We start from the raw sequence: 23876 nt of genomic DNA, 5'->3' as shown, positions 1-23876 counted from the left end.
AGAGAAAATTTATGTCGAGAGTGCAGATTATTTATATTTTTTACAAAACCATCAGGCTTTGGAAGCTTGTTGGGTTAGTTTTAGTTGATAAACTTTAAATGATATTAATTTAGGTTTCCATAACTTTTTTTTGTTCGTGAAGAACGTAGAGCTCTTCATAACGAGAGTTCGGATTTTTTTGTAACTTTTTATATGTTGTTTGAATTATCAGATGGGTCTAACCTGTTGAATTTTTGAAAAATATAAAAATTTAAGTTTATTTTTAAATTTTTCAAAGATCTGTAATTTATTATATTTTCATAAAATTATCAGAATTTCGAAGTTGGGTTTAACTAATCTTTGATATTAACTGCCTCAAATTTTAATTTTTTTAATTTTTAAACTTTTTTTTTTTTTTTTAATTCTTGAAGAATTTAGAGCTCTTCGTATCGAGAGCTCGGATATTTTTTTCATTTTTTTATCTTATCAAATTTCGTTTTGAACAGAGAAGTGCTTTTTTAATATATACAACCTGAGGAAAATGAATGAAATTTTTGTCCAAGTTATGAAAAAACTTACTAACTTGATATTGACTCCTAAAGCATAAATTGAAAAGCGTTTACAAATAAAAACTTCTTTTGCAAGTGTTAAGGGATCGTCAACATTTTAAGTTTCTTCAATAATTTCACCTTTTTCACCTAAACACAAATCGTTGACAATTTTAATAAATAATATCAGTTTACCTCTTTCTCAATTCAGCTTAAAACACATTTTTAATGACATGATCTTTTGATTCGTCATTTAATTTGTCTAATTACTCAGTTGAACTCAATTTGATTTTAAAGACCTCACACGTTATTTTGTAACTTTTTTTGTAAAAAATATACTTTAAATTTTATTGTTTTTGCTATATTTCTTCATAGAGTTTTATTAAAAAAATTAAAAATATAAGAAAATTAAAAAAAAATATTATTATTTTAAAATTCTTTTAAAATTTTAAGGTTAAAAAAAATTTAAAATATTTTTTAATATAAAATAATTTTTTTTAAAAATAATTAAAATTCATTAACAAACCTTGAAAATTGATAAAATTCATATTTCGAGAACAAAAATAAAATTTAAATCCCAAATCATTCAATTAAGTCATCAAAAAATCACATAAAAAAAATTCGTGAGAAAACCTTTCAAAGAAGATTCCGCCAAGCCTACCACAAACACTACCTATGTAATCTACTGAAAAAAAAAGAATGCCATGATATCTTATTTAATTTTATGATTTATACTTTTTAATCGCAAGAATTATTAACTGACTCTAACCAAAGTGTATTTTAAATATTTTTTTTTTGTATCAAAAACTCGAAAAAATTAAAATTTAATGATAAAAAAATATTTTTTAAGATAAATGTACATATGATTATTAAATATGTATTTACAATAAGGCAGTTTTTTCATTAATAAAAATTAATTATTTATGTGAATGTGAATAAGCTTCTTCGTTTTTATTGTTTATTTATTTCATCTATTGAGTTAAAGGTCTTAATTGAAGAACGTGTGATGACGACGATGTAGTTGCGACGAAAAATAATAAAAAAAAACAGGTGAAACTTGACAAGTCTAAACAAAAGAGTCACGACAAACGCGACAAAGTAGGAGAGGCGCATGCAGGTTTTTTGTGTTATTTTGCATTAATTGCACGTGTTGCATTCTTTACCAACCAGATGACGGATTCTCGGAAATTAAAAGAATTTTTTTTTCACATTTTCACACAAATTTTTTATTTAATTTTTTTTTTAATTCAAATGATTTCTCACAATTGGCAGAATTTATGAGATTGAGACCTTGGGGCGGTATCCATTGGCGTCGGCTGTAAAAATATTAAAAGAAAAATTAAATAAAATTAATCCTGTGAGAATTTAAAAATAAATTTATAAAAAAAAATAATTAAAAAAAAAATACAAAAAATTAATCAATTTTTTTTTTAATTTAAATTTTGTGATGATTTTTTAAGTTAAATTATTTTTTTAATTTTTTTTATTTATTTATTTAAAAAAAAATTATATGAATTAATTAAAAATTAAAAAAAATATTTTTAATTAAATTTTAAAATTTTTAATTAAATTTAAATTAATTTTTAAATAATAAATTTTAAATTAAAAAATTTAATAAAATAATTTTTAAAATTTTAATTTTAATTAAAAATTAATTAATTATTTTTTAAAAATTAATTTATAAATTATTAATTATTTTTTTTAATAAATTAATTTTTATTTAATATTTTTATTAAATTAATTTTTTAAAAAATTCTCTAATGAATGAAAAAAATCTTACCAGTGTATGTAACTGTGACAGTTTTTCCATCAATTTGGTACGAATATTCGCCAACAACCTTCATTTCTCCCTTTTCAGGTTCAGCGCCTGCCTCAAAAGTTCCAGATTCATCGCGTTTCTGGGCATCCGATTGCTCATAGGCAAAGTTGTAGTTATCGCCATCGACGTTATTTTCGAATTTCAATAATTGCACGTCACTTTGGGGCGCAGCGATGGCACAGCCAACGAACATAACGACAAATAAGATCTGCGACGAGAAACAAAAAAGAAATCACTTTTGTTAATTAATGTTGCTCATTAATCATTATTGTTATTACGTGATGAGGCAACCTTGAACTAATAACCTCTAATTACACTTTGAAAAAAAAAATCACTTTAAACCTACCGCGAATTTCATGATGCTTGAAATTTTATTGCTTGGAGGGTTGTTGCTTGAGCTGTGTGTTTTGCACGAATAATAAAAAGATAGACAGGATCTTCTCTTATATACCCCCATCTTCATCGAGGTCCGTATATCGCACAGCGAGCACGTGAGTTTTGCTCATAGGCACCCGAAAAATTGTATTTTTCTATCGTAGACTAGGCTTCGACTCTATCGTTACAGCCTCATATGTGAAGTCGTTGTTTTTTTTTAAATAGCAACAAAAAAAAACATTAACTGAAGAAGCTGCTTGCTTGTTTCGCTATAAAAACTGCTCGTGCTCATTTATTGTCATCATCGTCGTACGTCGATCGTTTTTTTTCTTCTCCATGATTGTAACAAATGTACGAGGAGACAAGATAATTTTAAGGTTTTGATTGGGAAATACATCATCGCGGTGTATGAAGCTGTAGAAGTTCAAAGTTTATCATGCTTGTTTTTCGTCGTTGACCACTTTTTTAGAGATATGTCGTCGTACTTGTTGATACAATTCAGCAAATTATTTATCTGAAAGACGGAAAAAATTCCGTGAGATCACTGCGACGAAGGTACATTAGATCATGAATAAAACCAGTAGTTTTTTTAGCAGTGTCGGAATATTTTTTTTTTGAGCTAAAAAATTTTTTTTAATATTTTGCTTGGTTTGGATTAATTATTTTTAATATTTTTTTTTTAATATTTTAAAATTAATTAATATTTATAAAAATTAAAAAAAAAATAATTTAAAAATCAATAAAATTTTTAATTAAAAAATTTTTATAAAATAATTTAAAATAATTATTTAATTAAATTTTTCATTTCAAAATTTTTAAAAAATAATTTTAAATTGATTACATAATTACCAAATTTATATTGTTTAAATTTTAATTTAATTTTTATTTTAAATTTTATTTTTTTTAATTTTTTTTATTTTATTATTTTTTTTTTAATTATTTTTTTTTTAATTTAATTTTTTTTAAATTATTTTTTTTAATTTATTTTTTTTTTTTTAATTTTTTTTTAATTTAATTTTTTTTTTAATTATTTTTTTTAATTTATTTTTTTTTTAATTCATTTTTTTTTATTTTTTTTTTAATTTATATTTTTTTTAATTTTGAAGATGAGATGAGGCCTTTAAAATTTTTAAACAAGTCCGTCACTGGTTCAAGAGTTAATTGCAACTATTCATACATAAGCAAATAATTTACTCGACGATTTGAATCTATGTTCATCTCATCACAAAATTGGTCACAAACAATTAATGTCCATTTATTTCGAATTTTTTTGTTGAATCCGGAACAAAATTTAGCTGAAAAGAAATAATAATTGGAGTTCTTTGTTCTAAGTCATCTTCTTCTTTTTTAGCCATCTAATGATGAGATCTGTAAGAAAAGCGAAAGGTGTGAATAAAAAAGTGCAAAATCACAAGGTCAAGATACTCGGTGAACCATCAACTTCCTTATATTCAAATTTTTATCTAATTTTACTAAATTGATTCCCATACTATAATTATCAATTAATTATTTATTAAGTATTTTTATTATTTCAGAGGTTCATTCAATAAAAAAAATGATTGCCCATTTTAATTTGCCTCGGTAAATTGATTGAATCTGTTAATTGGTTTAAATTTTGCATTTAACACAATTGGCATCCCAACTCAGGATAATCACATATGCTGCCTATTAATAGCGTTACAAGTAAGGTAAGGTCATTTTTGTTATTAAATAATATTTTAATTTTTGTAAAGGACAAAAAACTGTTAAAAATTTCAACCTACGAGAGATTTTTTGTAGCTAATTTTTGTTGAATTGGTAAATGAATGAATGAATGGTTACTTACGCGGTTTCCGCTAAAGGCGATATTTTGAGAGCGGATGGGGGCAATATTAATTTTTACTTTTTTAAAGAGTGAAATTTAAAGGCCTTGTTGAAGACTTGAAGAGCAATTGAAGAGTTTTTAAGAAGATGAAGAGCATGTTGTATCAGTTGGTGGTCCATTAATGGAAATTTTTTATTCAGGTAAGTTTTGTAAAGGTAAATTTTTTTCATTTTTTGTAATTTATTTTAGTTCAAAAAATTTATTTAGTATCTTTAATTAATAACTTTTTTAAACAATTTTTATTTTAAAAATTTAAATTTTTTCAATTTTTTTTATATTAAGAAAACTTATTGATTTCAAATTATTTTTCATACATTTTTAATTGTTTTTTTCAAAGAAATCAGAAGCTTTCTAAAATTAAATTTTAACTTAAAAAAATTAAATTTTTATTAAATAAAAATAAAAATAAATAAATTAAAAAATTAAATTTTAAATTTTTAATAAAAAATTTAATTTTTTTTTAATTTTTTATTTTATTTGATTTTTAAAATTTTAAGTTTTAAAAAAAAATAAATAAAAAAAAATTAAATGTTTAAAATAAATTTTTTGAGTTTTGGTAAAATTTTCTTATAATTTTTTTTTTCATTATGAGATTTTTATATTTAATTAAATTAAATTTAAATTAATTAAATAAAAATTTAAAAATCATTAAATATTATTAAATATTAAAATTAAGTAAGTAAGTAAGTCATTAATAAAAATTTCATTACATTTTTTTGTTAATTTAGTTCAATTAATATTTTTTTTTTAATTTTTATAATTTATTTTTATGATTCTAATAATTTTTTTACAATTTTTAATTGTTTTAATTAAATTTTTAATTTTTTTAATAATTAAAGAAGATAAAAATAAATTTAAAAAAAAATTAAAAAATTAAATGAACAAATTCGTATCAAACTATAATTTTTATATGGAAAAATACAACTTTATTAAAAAAAAGTGTAAATTAACAAAAAATCGTGATCACTCTTCTCACTTCGTTCTTCACGTGAGCACGTGTCAAACAAACAAAACACTTTAAAAGACAAAATTCTCAAGATCGTCGAAGTATTTAAAAAAAACATAAATCTCAACAAATCTCGAAGCTTCAAAAAATTAATTGAATTAAAAACTAATCAATAAAAATTCTTAGAAAAGATCAAATAAATCACAAGTTGTTATCATAACAAAAAAAAATATTTAAAAAAATCTCAACACAAAAGATTATAAAGAGCCTTTTAATAAAAACTTTTAAACCTTAAATCTGAAGAAGAATCAAAAGAAAAAAGACATGCTGACGCGTGTTCCAAACACGACGACGACAAAAAAAAAACCAGCGACAAGACATCGCCTCGAATATTATGTAATTTTTTTCTATATTTTTTCAACTTGTCTATTATTACATTTATTATTGTATTTATTTACAAACAAACATGTTGAAAAGCCATACAAAAAAAAAATCTTAGTACAAAAAATTTTTGTAAGTAGTCGGGAGAGATACAAGACATTGTTGTACATCGCTTAAGAGTTGTTCAAATGCGCAACATGGGTAACAGTTTTTTACTTCTTCTTCTTTTTTTTGTGCAATCTGTGCGTTTAGACGTCGCACATTTATGGTCAACCGCTTATTTATAACTTTAGCTGCGAAAATTGGTGTTAAATCGAAAAAAGACTTATTAATTGTTTTGCTTAATTTACGATGTGTTTATAAATAATAAATTATTTTTTGATTTTTTTCTATGTTTCTTTTGATAATTTTTTTTTGTTTGTCCATTTTAGGCGAAATAACAATTTTTTTTCCTGCGGCGATGAACCCGTGCCCGTAATTACCATTTATTGTGATATTTTGTACAGCGAAAAAAAGCAACCCAGATTAATCTTTCGGTGGAAACTTGTCATCTGTTGTATACGCAAAAAATTATTATTTTATTTTATTTTATTATGTTCGGTTTTAAAGTAACAACCATGCAGCAGCGGTGCAATAATAATTTTTCGAACATGCACGCATGCCATGAACATTGCGTAACTTACGAAAAAAAAACACAACGCAACATACTTCACCCGCTTTTAATCTTCTACGGATTGGTATTTGATTGTGTATTTGATTAAATTTCATTTCATTTAACTTGTAGCATGGATAAAATGTTGTTCTTTGTGTATAATTTAATTTTTCGTCGGGCGAGAGAATTGCGGGAACTAACAGGTGTAGTTTCGGCATAGGAGTCTGAATGGTGCAAGTGCTTTTGCATATTTTTTTTACGTTAGGGTCGTAAGTAGTTGATTAACATCACTTGTTTTTTTACGTATGATGGAAGATTTTATCAGCAATTAAGAGTACATTATAGCTAGAAGGCTTTTTTTTAAGAAGAAGAAGAAGAGCTTTGGAATTTCTTTAAATCAAAACTTGTGTTGGCTTAAAGTTAAATAAAAAACGTATGTTAGTTAATAGTTTGAACATGAGATGCACGTGACTTAAAAAGGTAATTTATTAAAAAGTCATCATATGGTAAAAGGACGAAAGATAAAAGCGTATTTTAAAAATTTTTTAAAATAACTTTTTTTTTATAAAAAATCTCTTTTTGTACAAAATAACAAGTTTTTTAAAGTCTCTTAGCTAATACGAAGCTTTTTTCTATGATTTTGTCTCTTTTAAGCATTCATCAAACCTATAAGAGGATTTATCGAAGAAGAGTAATAAATATGTATTAACAATTACCTAAGGTATATTAAAACATTTTAATTTTTGTTTTGCAGGAATTTCCTATAATTTCTAATCAGATGTCATTTCAAATAGATGATGTTGCAGATTCATGATAAACTTTTACTTGAAATGGGCTTAATGTGTTCCGGGTATCAAAATATATGAAACATAATATGAGACAAACCATTAGATGAATTAATTATAAGAATTATTTAACATTAATGCAAAAAATGAAGAAATCAAAGATGATGATATAAAACATTTTTCGTTCAAAAATGGATCCGCTCAAAAATTACTCTCAACTTTGGATATGTTGGATAACTTGAATCATAAATTCGAAAATTTTTCGACAAAAACAAGCCCATGTACTGTAGAAGCTGAAAATAATTTAGTAAGACTTTTACAATGGTTGAAAACGTTTTAGACTTCCTCCTTCTAATTATTTTGAAAATTTGCAAAAGCGATATCGAATATGAAAAGAGCAATTTTTTTCAATTTTTATTAAATTTTAAATCAATTCTAAACAAAAAATTATAAAAAATCTGTTGAATCGGGTAATATTCATTTATGAATTTTTTAACTTTTTTTTCAAATTTTGAGTGAAAAATGTTCATTTTGTAATTCAAAACAATAAGTAACTCATAATTCCTCTAAGTTTTAATTTTTTTTATATAAAATTTCGATTTTTTTTTTAACTCTATCAAAAAAAATATTTTTTTATTCTGCTTGATACTCGATAAAAATAATATTTTATGACTTCTTAAACATAAGATGTTATATAATGTTATATAAAGATCAATATAAAATAAATTTAGAAAAAATTACACTTTAAATAGAATTTCTTAAAATTTTGTTTTTTTTTGTTCATCAATTTGAAAATTTAATCGAGATGATTATTTTTATACAAAAAATTCAACATTTTTACCAAAATTTATAAAAAAAATCAGAATATTCATAATTTTTAAAAACCTGATTTCAACAGAAATTGTACCTAATACTTTTTGTCTAAAATTAGTCAAAAATATATAAAAAATTTAAAAATCCTTTTCTTTTTTTATAAGTAGATTTTCAAACTGTTTAAAAACGAGGAAATCCAAAACATTTTCGACAATTGAAACACCTTATAGTTAAACAGACAGACACTTACCCATCAAAAAACGCCTTTTATTTTTTTTTCATAACTTTTCAATACCACACATTGAAAAAACATCCAACCCCTAAATGATCTAATCCATTTATTGTGCGTACAAGCAAGGGTGCATTTGCCACACATTTAACACACAAGTCGCTTAATTTCACGTGCGCCCACAGATCCCTCATGCACATACGATGTGAAATTGCACACTCATTTGACTTCTTAAATGCAACTTGATTGTTGTTTTTGTACCATACACACGGTCCGTAGATCATATAAATTTGTGAATGGGGTTGACATTCGGTGTGTGTTTGCACAAATGATTTCATCAACTCTCGCTATCGGATGAGCACACAAGCGGTACGGAGGTACGTTAATTATATAATGAACACGATAAACATATTTTATTGATCATCAAAAGATTATAAATAGTACGATGATGATGACTAACGAAGTACAAAATTAACAAAAACAACTACGGAAAAAATCATGGATTAGTAATTTTCGTATTGGTCAGTGGTTTCGCTGGCGTCGTCAGCTTCCTCCGGCGCTTTGTTGAAGAAGCGATAAAAGTTTTGCGTTGTTCCGAGACGCAAAATGTGCTCGTTGATGTAGGGATTTTTGCCGTTATCCGATGGGGGCTGGGGCGGGGGAGGTCTTGTAGTTGTCATTGGTTGTTGCTGTTGCTTTGGCGGCGGTTGCTTCATTTGTTGTTGTTGTCCATCGTCACTCATGTCGTCGTTATCGAGCACTTGGAAGCCATTTTCATCAGCAATGTAGTTCACAGTGAAGGACATTCCCTCGGGAGATGTGTAGGAATAAGAGCCTTGCGCAACATTGATATGATCTTCCTTCTTCTCGCCTTGTTTGACAAAACCTTGTTCTTGCATTCTGATGCCGTTTTCACTTTCGTACATGTACTTTTGGAAAAAAATTAAATTTTTTGTTTAAAAAATTCAAAAATAAGTTACTTACGTTATAATTTCCATCCACATCACTAACAGATTTCATCCTTAGGATCCGAATTGGAGGCGCCATCATCACCATATTCGCCATATTTCCGTTATTTCCGCCTTTTTGAGGGGGCTGCGGAGGCATTTTCATGTTACAAAATGCAAAACCAACAATTGACAAGAACAGGATTGATCGTTGCTGTTAAAGGTAAATTTTTTTATTTTTCAAATTTTTTAAAAATCTTAAAATACTCACTAATAACATTTTTTTTAAATTTTTAATTTATTTTTAGTAAAAAAATCCACAAGTTGCTTCGTAATAGACGATCAAATAATTTATGAATAAAATTACAAAAAAATCGCCACTTTTTATAAGAAAAAATTTCTTTGTCGTTTTGGTGAGTAATAAGCTGGAAAATTAATTTTGTTAACGAAATGTGGCGATGATGTGTTGATTTTCAATTTGATCGATAAAGGAAGCAAAAATTCACGGTTAATCATTACGAGACTAATTAAAAAAGTTTTTTTTGATGAGTTTTGTTATGCAATTTTGCGTCTTTTTATAATATTTTTTTTTTTGCATTAAAAGTAAGAGTACATGAAAAAATTTCCATTATTTTATGAGAAAATTTGAATAAGTAGATTATGGAGTTAGATAAGAGGCATTTGAAGTACTTGAAAATATTTCCGATGATAATAATTTTTTTTTTTCAGAGCAATTTTAGAGGCAATTTCGAACAATTGGAATCAACAAACATGAATTGACTCAAAAATTGAGGATAAGGAGACAACTTCCGAACTCCAACCAAAGCAAAGGAATCAGTTGCTCAGTCTGTCACAATATCGAACTGCAAATAGCCAGAACTCGTTTTTTTATTAGGAAGCGAATAAGTTCAACAAGATGAGTGCTGCAATTGAGTTGTCAAGTGACTTGCATGTTGCCAAAGACCAATTCAAGGAGTACGTCAAATGCCAGTAAATGGATAAAAATTTATCAGAGGGCTCTAATTTATCATTTTTAATCATTTAATAACTCAAAACTGCTAAAAAATTGAAACTGAAAAAAAATTTTCCTTTGACATGGTTCTTGATTTAGTTTTTTTTTCTTTGACATAGTTTTGAAAACTAAATCAAAAACTGTGTCAAAGCCATTTTTTCTCAAATCTTGCTCCAAATGGATAAAAATTTATCAGAAGGCTCTTATTTATCATTTTTAATCATTTAATAACTCAAAACTGCTAAAAAATTGAAACTGAAAAAAAATTTTCCTTTGACATGGTTCTTGATTTAGTTTTTTTTTCTTTGACATAGTTTTGAAAACTAAATCAAAAACTGTGTCAAAGCCATTTTTTCTCAAATCTTGCTCCAAATGGATAAAAATTTATCAGAAGGCTCTTATTTATCATTTTTAATCATTTTATAACTCAAAACTGCTAAAAAATTGAAACTGAAAAAATAATTCCTTTGACATGGTTCTTGATTTAGTTTTTAAATGCTTGATTTAGTTTTTTTTTTCTTTGACATAGTTTTGAAAACTAAATCAAAAACTGTGTCAAAGCCATTTTTTCTCAAATCTTGCTCCAAATGGATAAAAATTTATCAGAAGGCTCTTATTTATCATTTTTAATCATTTAATAACTCAAAACTGCCAAAAAATTGAAACTGAAAAAAAAATTTTTCTTTCTTTGACATAGTTTTGAAAACTAAATCAAAAACTGTGTCAAAGCCATTTTTTCTCAAATCTTGCTCCAAATGGATAAAAATTTATCAGAAGGCTCTTATTTATCATTTTTAATCATTTTATAACCCAAAACTGCCAAAAAATTGAAACTGAAAAAAAAATTTTTCTTTGACATTTTTTTAGTTTTTTTTTTCAAAAATTTTTTCGGATCAAAAATTTATCAGAAGGCTCTTATTTATCATTTTTAATCATTTTATAACTCAAAATAAGGAAAATTTTGAGTTGTAGCTTTAAAAATATTATTTTTAAAAAAAATTTTTTTTTGTATAATTAAACAACTAGTATTAGTTTAGTTGCAAAAATTTTTTGTATCATATTCATTATTTGAGCTGAAATTCATAATAGTAAGTCTCATTTTTTTCCTATAGAGTTACAAATTTAATTTTTTTAAACCAAAATGATATATAATGACTTAAAAATTTGCCTAAAATGCATTTTTTGAGAAAATTTTTCACTTTTTTTTAATCAATTTTTAAAAATTTTCATAAAAAGTCTAAAATCGTATAATTTTTAATTTTTATACTTACTTAATATATTTTAATTGTTTAATTTTCAAAAATCCCATAACAAAAACAAATATTCGTTCAGTCACCTTTCAGTTTTTTTTATCACAAAAATTGTGCAAATATTTTGTCCGTCTCAAAATATATTTTAACAACTGGCTCAGAAACGAACCTGCCACAATTCAAACGAGACATCTCAAAAATTTTCATCAGTTCATGGCCAAAAAGCTTAATTAAAAAAGTTAATTAATTTAATTTGATCAAAAAATCACCGCAGCGTTATTCGATGCTAAACAAACATCAAACCAGAGAGATACCATCCCGATGCCCGGTTAATAAAATGCTCGGCATCTAACAGGTTGAACACCCCTCATTAAACGCATCATCATCCCTTCACGTATACATTCGAGTTCTGTGTCTATGGACCTACGATCATGATTTTTAAATACCAAAGTTATGAAAACAGTGATCTGCCGACTCGTGAGAGATTTTGCACTTGTTCCGTGATATCATGTGCAGTTTTTCCCGATTATGATTTAATTTAGGGATCAGAAAAAGGATAAAAAGTCGTCGTCATTTCAGAACTTTCGCCAGTTTTGATTTTGATATTGCACTGAATGGATCTCCTGAAAAAAATTTCGAATTAAAAATTAAAAAAAATGAATAAAAAATGTGTCGCAAGTGCTTACCTGCCAAAACATTCAAGCACGAAAGAATTTTCCGTGCACGAATTGATGTTGCCCGAAGGAAGTGAAACGATTAAAGTGACAATTTCGTCAACGGGTCTCGTTTGTGCCAAATCCGAGACTTTTACGCATCAATGGATAAAATGTGCGAAAATGGCAAAAGGTGTTCATGAACAAAATGCGATTTTAGTAAGAAGTTATGGGAGCACCTTGATGCTCGATATCGTGAAAGACATCAAAGTTGACGAAGAAATTTTTCTGTGGTTCTCGGAGGAAGTTCAAGCTTTGATGGGAATCTCCTTTCTTGGCTTGGGAAACATTCAAGGCGAAAATCGCTACATTTGCACAAAATGCAACAAAAGTTTCGAGAATCCAAATCCCTTGAAAGTTCACATCGCCTTGAATTGCGAAAGGTACTCCAGTGACATCCTATGGCGACGCCTGTTGGAAAGCATTGATTTTCCCCGTGACACGAGTTTCTTCTCGAACCAATTGAACTACATGAGTCACTATTTCAACACGATCAACATCCAGCGTCACACGATGCCTCATGCAGCGACGACCCATCCAAAAACTTTCTTCAATTCAATCATCGAAACTCCGCCTCCGCCAGCGAATTCCGCGTCGCCAATTCATCTCGTGCCACAAGCAAATGCCAATTTAGAGACGGCGACGCATCTCGAGACGCTCGTTAGTAACATGGGCACTTCGAGAAATGGTCACGTTTGTATTTATTGCGGGAAATTATATTCGAGGAAATATGGGTTGAAAATTCATATAAGGACGCATACGGGATTTAAGCCGTTAAAATGTAAATTTTGCCTGAGACCTTTTGGGGATCCGTCGAATTTGAACAAACATTTGAGACTTCACACGCAAAATGGGAAGGAAACGGCGAGATATCGATGTACGATTTGTAATAAGAATTTAGTAAGGAGGAGAGATTTGGTGAGACATGTTCAAGCGAAGCATAAGTTAATTCACATGGAAGCAGATTCGCTTTCGTTGTCGTCGATGTCGGATGAGGACATGGATTTGACGAAAGATATTGAAGTTAGTAATTAAAAAAAATAATTTAATTTTGTTAAGGTTAAAATTAAGGTTTTTGTAAATATTGTAAATAAAAATAAAGAGATAATTTATTGAAATGTTATTTTTATGTTATTTTATTCTTAAATTGAAGATTCTTCCAAAAATAAAAAAAAAATATTTTCACTCTCACCCTCTCACTGAAAAATTAATAAATTAAATAAAAATTGAACAAAAAATAAAAAAGGAAAAAAATTAATTAAAATTAAATTAAAATTTGAAAAAATAAAAAAAAATTGTTTCACTATTTTTAATAGAGTATTAAATTTAAATTAAAAAATTTTAAATAAATTAAAAAATAAAAATTTATTTTTATTTAAAAAAATCAAATAAATTCAAATAATATTTAAATTAAATATTTTTTTTAAATTTTTATTAATTTTATTAAAAATTTTAACGTGATTTTAATAAATTAAAGATTTTTTTTACTTAAAATTATTTTTTTTTTAATTTTTATTAAATTTTTTTCTGAACTTTTTTAAAAAAAAAAAAAAAATTGAAGCCATAATATTTTTTAAAATTAATATTGAAGCCAAAAGATGTTAAATTTTTAATTAAAAAAATTCAGATAATGAAATATTATTAAAAGTTATTTTTTTTTGTCAATTTTTATTAAATTTTTATAAAAATAAAAAAATTTTTATTAAAATCTGACATCTTTTGACTATAAAAATTAATTATTATGAAAATTTTTAAAAATAATTAATAAATTTTATCAAAAATAACTCAAAATTATTCTAAAAATTAAATTTTAACCAAAAATGTTGAAAAAATATCTTACTCTGAACAAATTAATCGAATATTGAAACCATTATCCTTTATTTAAAATTCAATAAAAGTCTTTCTCCTATTTTTTTCTATTAAAAATTTTTCAAATTTAAAAAATGTTTAAAGAAATGAAAATTTTTGAATAAATTTTTTATACTTTTTAATGTAAATATTTGTCAACTTTAAAAATTTCTTCAAATTTTTTCCATAAATTTTAATAAAACTTAAAAACGTGAAGTAAAAATATTTTTTTGTCACAAAAATCAAACGAAAACTGAACTTCTTTACGCATTCATGCTAAAACCTAAATCATAAAGTAAAGAAAAAAATCTTTAAAGACTATTTGCCCTCAAATTTTATGAGAATCAACGACAAAATACCCATTTTTTACAACTTACAAAGATATTAAATAAAAAAAATAAAAAAAATTTTTTTCTAACCCATAACACACTAATTTGCCTAAACTTTTATTAATTTAGAATACCTGTTTCAGTCCTAAAATCTATAAATTTCTAAAATTTTGGCTCAAATTTTTTTTTGGTTTAATTTTGTTTGTCAAATTTTTGGTTTTCTCAATTTAGATCAAATTTTTTCCTAAATTCGTATAAAAATATAAATTTTCTCTCTACTTTCAGAAGCCCTCTCCTCAAAATAAATGCTGGACGGAATGATTGTCGTTGTAAAAATTCTTACAACTCCCCTTTTGTTAGTTATCCTGCATCGCCAGAATTATATTTTGCAGTGCGGTTCTCGCATCTGACGGCGGAAACTCATTCAGCACATTCATCGCCGCTTGACTGTGTTTCCTCGCCAACGTTTTCGTCCTTTCAATTGCTGGTCCTTTGAGGATTTCGCGATGAATGTGCTCAAAATCTACTTCATCGACATTTTTGGCGCCTTTTGCAATCGCCTCGTACAAGGAAGGATCGTATTCGAGATGAAACAAAACCGGCGCCGAGACGAGACTGAATTGCTCTCCAATTGGAAGTGTCGCGGAGCGAAAAGGCTCGAGATCAATGCATGCCTGCCATGCAAGTGCGAGATGTTTTCCAAAGAGGTAACCTTGTTTTTGCGTTCTTTCGTCTAATTCTGCTAATTTTAGGACTCCTTGACACGATTTGCCCAATAAACTTCCGGCGCTGAGGATATTTCGCAAAGCCCATTCCTTTTCGGGGTTGCCCATGACGCCTTGCATGCTAATTGGCTTCAAATTGTCAACGTTGTCGTCATTTTCGGGCACTTCTGAGGTCGTTTCCGGCATTTTTGGCTTTTTTCTCGGATCAGAAGGCAACGGATTATTTTGTTCGTCTCGATCGCCGACAAAATTTGACTCCGAAAGATCTCTCAGGGCCGAAGAAATGATCGCCACAATGTCCTGATTTCGTAAATTCGCCAATTCCAACGAAGAATTTCCGAGTAAATAGTCTCCGCCGAGCAACGCGATCTTATTTCCGAAAATCATTTCACTCTCCGAGGACAATTCGTTGCCCGCGTTGACCAAAGGCTGCAAATTTACCAAACCCTGATGCACCAAATGCGATGTCCTGATCATTTCCGTGACTTCTGCCAAGGCACGTTGCGAATGCAGTACTCCGGCACTCTTATCTTGCTCCATTACGGGAATTTTGGGCGAATGACCCGCCGCTTTGGCCAGTAATAAGACAATGAGACCCCATGCCTGCATGTTGGTTTTGCCGTTGTAGATGAGATTTTTCGCCGTTTTCAGTAACGGATGATTGCTGCCGACCAACTTGCGTAAATGCAACGCTACATTGGCAATTTCATCGCTCAGTAACCATCGCAAGCTTAGAAATGATGTCGGATATCTAGAGTAGAAGCGAGATACCGTTAAAAGTGAACGGTGAAATAGTCGAAATAATTACCCAACAATTTTTTCAGCTTCACTAACTGCCCTGTTCCAATCGTGTTTGGGGACAGATTTCGTTGCCAGCTTCTCAAATGACGGAAAAGTCGTCGAAAAAGCCCTGAAACCTTGAATTTTTGGTGAATTTCTGAATAAAAGCCGCACCAATGCCATTTTTGAAGGAAATTTTGTTGACTTTGACGCAATTTGCCGAACGATGCACACAATCGGGTGTCAATTAACGCCTCACTCGTAATTGTTGCTAATGAATTTCGATTTTTTTTGATGCTCCAACACCTTCGGTAAGAGATTTTATCGTCAAAATAGCGAATTTCTATTAATTTCTGCCAATTTTTTAGTGAAATATGAGACGATGCCTTCAAAGCGACTGTTTTGATAATTTTTGCACCCAACACAAAATCGAAAATTTTTAAAAATTCGCATTGGGACGAAATTTTTCTTTCAAAAATTAACGACTTTTGAGCGAAAAAGCAAAACAAAATAACAAAAATCGCCAAAAAATGTGTGAAAACCTCGAAGAAACTGACTGGGAACAAAAATACAAAACCCTCCTCGTCGAATATAACAAAACGGAAGCCACACAAGAAGATCTCAAACAAGAAAACTTTAATTTGCGTCGAGAATTGTCGCGAGAAAAGGAAACGAACAAATTCGCATCCGACGAACTCGAAATTCAGTATGCGAAATTCTCAAAAGACTTGGAAACAGCAAAAAAAGAAAATTCTGAGAGGATTGAGAGACTTTCCGCTGAAATTTTGTCCCTAAAAGAGCTCAACCGGATACTTGAGGAACGAAATTTGGCCCTGAGTGAAGCTGTGGAAGCGGAAAAGGCGAGTCATGTTTGCGGATCGTGCGTTGTCGCGAACAAAAGTATCCAAAGTGTCTCGTTGGAGGAGAGTCACTTCATGGAATTCGGCGAATTGAAGGAAAAATGCACGAATCTCGAGATGGAATTGCATCAGGCGATGGCGAAACTGGAAATTGCCCTTCAGGAAAATCAAAATTTAATGGAAAAAATCGATTCGTTGGAAAATACTCTCGATTTTAAGCGAACCGAGTTACAGGAGAAGCAAGAACAGGAGGAATTGTTGCAAGAAAAGATCATGGAACTGAATATGGAAGTAAATAATTTGCGGATGCAGCCCGAAGACGGAACAAAAAAGGGAAATTCGTTATTTGCGGAGGTCGATGATCAACGACAAAAGTTCCGAAAGTTGCTAAACGACCAAAACGATCAATATAAGCAGATGAAACGCGCTTATCAAGACGGTCAATTGGAAATTCGTCGCTTGCGACGCGAAAATAAGGAAATTTTGGAGGAAATGGAGTCGTGCAAGGAGTTATTCAAGTCATCGGAGGCGATTTTCAAGCAAGGCTTACTCGAAAAAATCGAAATTTTGGAACAAGATCGCGAAAAACAACAACAAAAGATGTCAAAACTCGAAGAAGCCATCGCCAGTACGCCATCCACGAACTGGATCAACACAATGCTCTCGTATTGTCGCTCCGAAACGAAAACTCTCAAAGAAAAGCTCTTTGAATGTCTCAAACAAAAAAGTGCAATCGAAGAAAGTCTCTTGAAATCCCAACAAGAATGCGCGAAATTCAAATTTGAAGCTTCAGAATTGAAAACGAAGCTTCGAAGTAGCACAGAAAGTCAAGTAACGACCCCGCCGCCCCCCATGGAAGACGATTCCATGCAAGAAATTGATGGAAATACCGAAATCGACGACAGTGTGCAAGATTTCCTCAAAGAACTGAGTAACGAGGATCGCAAGGAAAACAAGAAAAAGAAGGAAGAAATCGATTTCAAGCCTTATTTGAGCGAGCCGAAGTTTCAAAGTATTAATGTTTTACAAGAAAAGGCGGAAAATATCGTTCAAACGAGAAATCCGGCGAAAAAGGCGCCGATTGTCGTGAAAAAAATTGTGATTCCTTCGCGCGCGGTTAAGAAATAAAATTCGTTTCGGTGGCTAAACATTTTTTTTTCCTTTTAATTTATTTTTTTTTTCATCAATAATACAACAGAGTGCTATAATCTTCAATAATCTATTTTTTTTTTGCGACTATTATAATACACATTCATATATAAATTGTAAAGTATCCTAAGCGCCATTTTCAATTACCGGCACGGTTGGTGTCTTATTTTCTATTGGATTCTCTGATGATGTGCTAATGGGAGAACTTTTGGATATAATTGGATTGTTTTCAGTTGCGAGCTCCGAGTTGGTTGTTGCTTCTGTCGATGGTTTCTCTCTGTTTGTAAAGGGAAAAAAGGTTGAAATTTATTAAAAAATTTAAATTTTTAAGAGATTTTGTGTTAAATTTTTAAAAATTTTAGAGAAAAAGAAAAAATTCTTGAAAATTTAAAGTCTGAAGATCTAATTTTGAATATTTTGGGTAAGAAATTTTAACTTTTGAACTACTTTTATGACTTTTTGAGCAGAAATTGATTGAAATTTGACAAATAATGTTTTTAAGTTCAACTGTGAAAATCAAGTTTTGAAAATTTATGTGAAATTTTTTGAATAAATTCGATTTTTTCTTAAATTTAATCTCAAAATAATTAATTTTTTGTGTTAAAATCGCTTTGTTATGTTCAAAATTAAAAAAAAACGTCTGAACATGGAGTTTTTACATTTTTTCATAAATATTTTAATTTAAATTTGATTTTGAGAACTACTTGGATAAAATAAAATTTAAAAAAAAAATTAATTAAAAAAAATAATAAAAATAAATAAAAATTAATAAATAAAAAAAAAATAAAATTTAAAACAAATAAAAAATTTTAAAAAATTAAAATTATAAAAAAAATAAAAATACAAATTTTTAAAAAATTAAAATTTAAAATAAAAATTTTTAAAAAATCAAAATTTAAAAATTAATTAAAATAAAATTTCTTGCGAAGGTTAATTTGATAAATCTTAAATTTTATACAGACTTTTTTAAGCTTACTTATTTTTTTTTGTCTCGTTTTGACTGAAAATGACTTAAAAGAGTTCAATATCGATAAAAATTTAAATATTTAGTCAAAATTCTGACACAATTTGTTTAATTTTTTTGTTTCAATTGAGCTTTTGATTAAAATTCATAAAAATTTCATTTAAAAATTAAAGTTTTAAGCTAAAATTTTAAGGATTTCTTCAACATTTTGTAATTTAGGTAGTAAATTTTTAGAACTTTTTTATATTCATTTAGTCAAATTTTTAGAAAATTTTCCCTCATAAAGCATTAAATTGATAAAAATCCAGCCCTCAGAAAGAATTTCTTGAAAAAAATGAAAATTTTAATAATTTTCTTACGCTTCTTCATTGCTGTCTTCCGTTCCATTGAGATTCACAGAAGAGCTGTCACCGCCATCTAAGCCATTTGTTTCCTCTACTTTATCGCTAGATTGATTGCTTTCAATTGAGCTACAAAAAAATCAAAATTTAGTCTCAAATTTTTCTAAAAAACAAAAAAAATTCTCACTAATTAATAATTTCATCCTGCGAGTCTTCAAAATTTGCCTCAAAAAAGGGATCCGCTGTCGCACCATCTTTCGCACTTCCCTCGTCATTTCCCTGAGACATTCCGAACGACTGAAAATGCGAATCAAAGTCCGCAAAATTATCCGCGGGAAACGAAGCCCACGATTTCATGTCATTTCCATCGTCGCCCGTCGTTGCTGCTGCGTTCGTCGTCGTGCTGCTACTGCCCCACGGATTGTCGGCAAGAATGGAGGCCACACTCTGCAACAAGTTTTGCTGTTGTTGCTGCTGCTGCGCATTCGACCACAAAAGTTGGGACGCTACTTTGTGGAAATTTTCGTCGCGTTCGTCGTCGTCGTCGTCATTGTCCTCGTCGTCATCCGGAGAATCGGCATTGGCACTAGTTGATTGTAGTTTCAGTTGATTATCAAACGTAAATGGTAAATTGTTTTGATCACCATCGTTTTTCCATAATTTGCTACTGTCTTCGTCGTTAATATCAAAGATGCTTAAATTCTTACTACAGACCTGAAAATTTGAAATTTTGTCAAAAATCTTATTGGAAATGCGGAAAAATGCGAGAAATTTACCTCATCAAATAATTTAGAGTTGTTATCAAATTGAATGTCACTATCAAAATTATCAAAGTCGTCTAAATTATTCCTAAAAACGCAAAAAATCAATTTTAGAATAAAATTCTGATGAAAAAATGTAAAAAAACGCACTGCAAGTTGGTGTCAAAGTCGTTATAGAAGTCTTCGGCAAAATTTTCGTTAAGAAACTCCTTTGGTAATGAATTGTCTATCTCATTTGGATTGCTATTTGCCTAAAAATATAAAAAAAAATCATAAAAAATTTATAAAAATCAAAAAATTTCAATAAATTTTTACCAAAAATCGCTTTTGTACGGTTAATATTTTTGCTAACTCTCCGTCGCCAGATTCCGTTAGACTTTTCCATTTGATTATTTCGTCTTCATTTACGGTGGATTGTATTAAGGCACATAAATCTACCGATACGTTTACGTTTGAAACCAAAATATCAAATATTTCGATAAGGTGTCCCATGTAACCAAGTCTTTGTCCCTTTGAGTTCCTAAAATGAGGCAAAAAATTGTTAAAATTATGAAAATTTAGCTTCTTAAGGCATATTTTGAAATTTTTAACCCAATACACATTTGGGTTTTTTGTCCCAATGCACATTTTGAAAATTTTAACATGGGATTTTCTTCAAAAAAATTTATTTAATGCATAATAATTTAAAAAAATATCAAAAAATTGTCTTCAGAATACCCAAATTTTAATTTGAAACTCATCCCAATGCAAATTTTAAAAATTTGTCCTACTGAACATTTCAAATTTTTACATTTTCAAAAAAATTTGGGGAAAAATCATCAAAAATTGAACAAAATTAGAAAGTGAAATTCATCCCAATGAATATTTCAAGCTTTTAACCCAATGAACATTTAAAAATTATGTCCCAATGCACATTTTGAAAATTTTAACACAGGATTTTCTTTGAAAAAATGCTTGAAGTTCTTAAATATTTAAGAAAATATAATAAAAAGTTGTCCTCAGAACATCCAAATTTTAGTTTGAAAAACATCCCAGTGCAAAATTTCTAAAATTCACCCTAATGAAAATTTAAAATTTTGTTCAATTTTATAAAAATAAGAAATTTTTTTAAAAAAATTGAACAAAAATTTGAATCTAAAGCTTCGTTAAAGACAAAAAATCTAATAAAAAATTTCATCCCAATGAATATTTTTAACTATCGCCCCAATTGACATTTAAAATTTTTGTCCCAATGCACATTTCAAAAATTTTCTGAGAATTTTTTCTTTAAATTTCAATTAAAATCTAAAATCTTACTGTATTTCTTCGTTGTGTAGCCAGCAGTCTATTAATTTTGATACAAGATTGCATTCAACTATCAAGTGCTTCTGGAAGCCAGAAACTATTAATGATGCGTCATCAGGCACTTGATCAAACGATTGAACAGCCACCGTTATACAAGACTTTACTTGCTTGTGTAAAAAATTATTCCAGCAATATTGCTTGAAAAGTTTGAGCAGAGTGTTGAATAAGTCAGTTGTGCAAATTCTGAAAGAAAAATTTTCATTAAAATATGAAAAAATCTCAATTGAGGTAAAAAAAAACTACTTTTTAATGAGCTCTTCGTTCTCAGTTTCGATTAATACTGTAAACAGACAACACGTGTAAAGCCTTATGTTACCAAGGGGAGGCGAGAGCATCCCTGCGCTTGTTAATATCTCCTTTCTCTGCAAAAAAATTAAAAATTTTGACATTTTTTTCATCAAATTCGATCAAAATTAATTACCTCCGGTGTGCGATCCAACAATTTATGGAAATCCTCGAGCCTGGGAGTGACAGCTTCAACAATTGTTTTGACGACGTTGTCATGATGTTCCTTTTCGGCGTCGATTATGAGTTGTAATGCAGTGTCGGAGACAGGTTGTTGACTAAAAAAAAATTTTTTTCATGAAAATTTTCGATTTTTATCGTTTTGAAAGAGAAAAAGTCACTCACATAATAGTATTTTCTAATAAGCACAACAAAATCTTGATACCGCCAAAGACGATGGTATCGTCAGTGGCTTCCGCATCAAGTATAACATCAATTAGAAGCATAATGGTATCTTTACTTTCCAGATTTTCGAGCAATGGATCCGGATTTACTGTGAAATTCAAGAAAAATTATGAAAATTTTGATTTTTTTGGAGGAAAAAATTTTTTACCCTTGTCTTGTCGGTCATTTTGTCGCGTACAACGCCCTTGAGTGATGTATTCAATTAAAAATTGTGCTGCATTGTTGTGCTTTTCTTTTTGGTGCGGTGACTTTAGCAGTTCAATGACTTGTTCTACTAAATTTTGTTCGTTCATCCACTGTAACGAGCAATTTTGGCGTAAAAAATGATTTTTTTCAGGGAAATTTTTTGAAAAATTACCTCCAATAAATTTAGTTTAAGGTCCTTATCTTCTATATTGGTAGCAAAACACAGCAACAAGTCCATAATAACCGTGGTATCAAAATGTTGGAGTATGGACCGCAAGAAACCTTCCTTATTTTTAACAAATTCAAGGATTTGAAGACACACCGACTGATATGAGAACCAATCCTGCTCCATTTGCTTCGAAATCAGCGAACCGAAGGTCTTGCAAAAGAAGGACGTCAGGAGGGGATTCAGGGCTTGATCCTGCTCTAAGAAGCTATATAACTTATTAAGTGCGCTTTGGTCTTCAACCAACCGTTTTTTAATGGACGGTACTTCACTGCAAATTTTTTCATCGAAAAAATCACAAAAAATTAAAATTTTTCCCTAAAAATCCCGAAAAAAATCAATTACCAAGTAAGTATTTCACATGCCATGTTTGAGTGTAAAAAACGAAATTTTTCATCTACATCTTGAGGTGGTTCCGTCACAATTAGTGTGACAAGCTCGTCGATAATCTCGGCACGATTAAGGCTGAAAAAACACAAAAATCACGTAAATTCCCTTCAAAATCCGGAGACAAAAGAAAAATTCTCTTCTTACTATTGCATCAACTTTGAATTCTGTGATTTGCATTCCTGTAAGATGTCTTCGTCCTCCAGCAATTCTTTCAAAGCGACATTCTGCGAAAAAGAAACAAAACAAATTCACTCATGACGTGCGAAAAAATATGGTGCGAGATGGAAAGAGAAAAAAATTGACAAATAAAAAAGATTTCGGAAAAACGTCGGAAACTCACTTCTTTGTTGAGCAGCGCTTCGATATTTGGCGAGGAAGCAGCTTCGGACCAAAACATAGTTACTACTGGTTGTGTTTTTGGTTAGATGCCACTTGTGGAAAATTAAATGCGAAAATCCGAATTTTTCTTTTTGTTTGTTATGATAAATGTCGCGAGACGAATGAAAGTGATGGGAGCATGATTTGGAGATGAATTTGAATTCCCATGGAAATCCACGTGAGTTTATCATTTTCATTCGTCTCAGATGTGATGAGTACCGTATCACGGCGAAAAACAAACTCCGGCGTGGGTTCAAATTCGCACGAAAACATTACATTAAATGGATATGTAACTCCATCTGTTGGCAAAAATTATTTAAAAATTACCATGGATTATATTTATTTTTACATTTAAAAATATATTTAAACATTTTTTAAAAGTAATAAATTATAAAAAATATTCTGAACTAATAATTAATTTGAGTTTTTATAAAATATTTAATTAAAAAATAATTATTATAAAGTACGATATTAACTTCCTCTATCAAGCTCCCTCTATCGACGGAAATTATTTTCTTGTTGAATATTACTCCGCAATCTATTGTTGGTTTTAAAACTTTATTTCAAATTTTTCCGTAAATTGTATATTTTG

The 23876-nt window shown here is 28.8% G+C and overlaps 5 protein-coding genes across 5 annotated transcripts; 2 read left to right on the top strand and 3 right to left on the bottom strand.

Annotated features, from left to right (window-relative positions):
* Positions 1-1731: 1731 nt before the first annotated feature.
* Positions 1732-2813, bottom strand: LOC134831865 (larval cuticle protein 9-like). Its single transcript, XM_063845689.1, has 3 exons — positions 2693-2813; positions 2308-2554; positions 1732-1843 (listed from the first exon to the last, which is right to left on the bottom strand). Exons 1-3 carry the CDS (start codon positions 2807-2809, stop codon positions 1803-1805), a joined length of 405 nt encoding a protein of 134 aa, XP_063701759.1. The 5' UTR covers positions 2810-2813; the 3' UTR covers positions 1732-1802.
* A 9443-nt stretch (positions 2814-12256) lies between these two features.
* On the top strand, positions 12257-13348 carry LOC134829030 (PR domain zinc finger protein 13). Its single transcript, XM_063842023.1, has one exon. It carries the CDS (start codon positions 12257-12259, stop codon positions 13346-13348), a length of 1092 nt encoding a protein of 363 aa, XP_063698093.1.
* A 1044-nt stretch (positions 13349-14392) lies between these two features.
* LOC134830755 (all trans-polyprenyl-diphosphate synthase PDSS2-like) lies at positions 14393-16401 on the bottom strand. The gene is made up of 2 exons (XM_063844327.1): positions 16024-16401; positions 14393-15966 (listed from the first exon to the last, which is right to left on the bottom strand). Exons 1-2 carry the CDS (start codon positions 16176-16178, stop codon positions 14847-14849), a joined length of 1275 nt encoding a protein of 424 aa, XP_063700397.1. The 5' UTR covers positions 16179-16401; the 3' UTR covers positions 14393-14846.
* Positions 16402-17000: 599 nt separating this feature from the next.
* On the top strand, positions 17001-18045 carry LOC134830172 (protein Spindly). The gene has a single exon (XM_063843563.1). The coding sequence runs from the start codon at positions 17033-17035 to the stop codon at positions 17981-17983; it is 951 nt and encodes a 316-aa protein (XP_063699633.1). The 5' UTR covers positions 17001-17032; the 3' UTR covers positions 17984-18045.
* LOC134830171 (serine/threonine-protein phosphatase 6 regulatory subunit 3-A) lies at positions 17998-23389 on the bottom strand. The gene is made up of 15 exons (XM_063843562.1): positions 23247-23389; positions 23051-23130; positions 22862-22981; positions 22463-22787; positions 22253-22400; positions 22045-22192; positions 21836-21977; positions 21658-21776; positions 21367-21597; positions 20386-20590; positions 20221-20321; positions 20086-20158; positions 19497-20023; positions 19328-19438; positions 17998-18281 (listed from the first exon to the last, which is right to left on the bottom strand). Exons 1-15 carry the CDS (start codon positions 23301-23303, stop codon positions 18131-18133), a joined length of 2538 nt encoding a protein of 845 aa, XP_063699632.1. The 5' UTR covers positions 23304-23389; the 3' UTR covers positions 17998-18130.
* Positions 23390-23876: the final 487 nt, after the last annotated feature.

Source organism: Culicoides brevitarsis, chromosome 2 (assembly GCF_036172545.1).
Source record: "Culicoides brevitarsis isolate CSIRO-B50_1 chromosome 2, AGI_CSIRO_Cbre_v1, whole genome shotgun sequence".
Lineage (NCBI taxonomy): Eukaryota > Metazoa > Arthropoda > Insecta > Diptera > Ceratopogonidae > Culicoides > Culicoides brevitarsis.
This window is presented reverse-complemented; position numbering and strand designations above follow the sequence as displayed.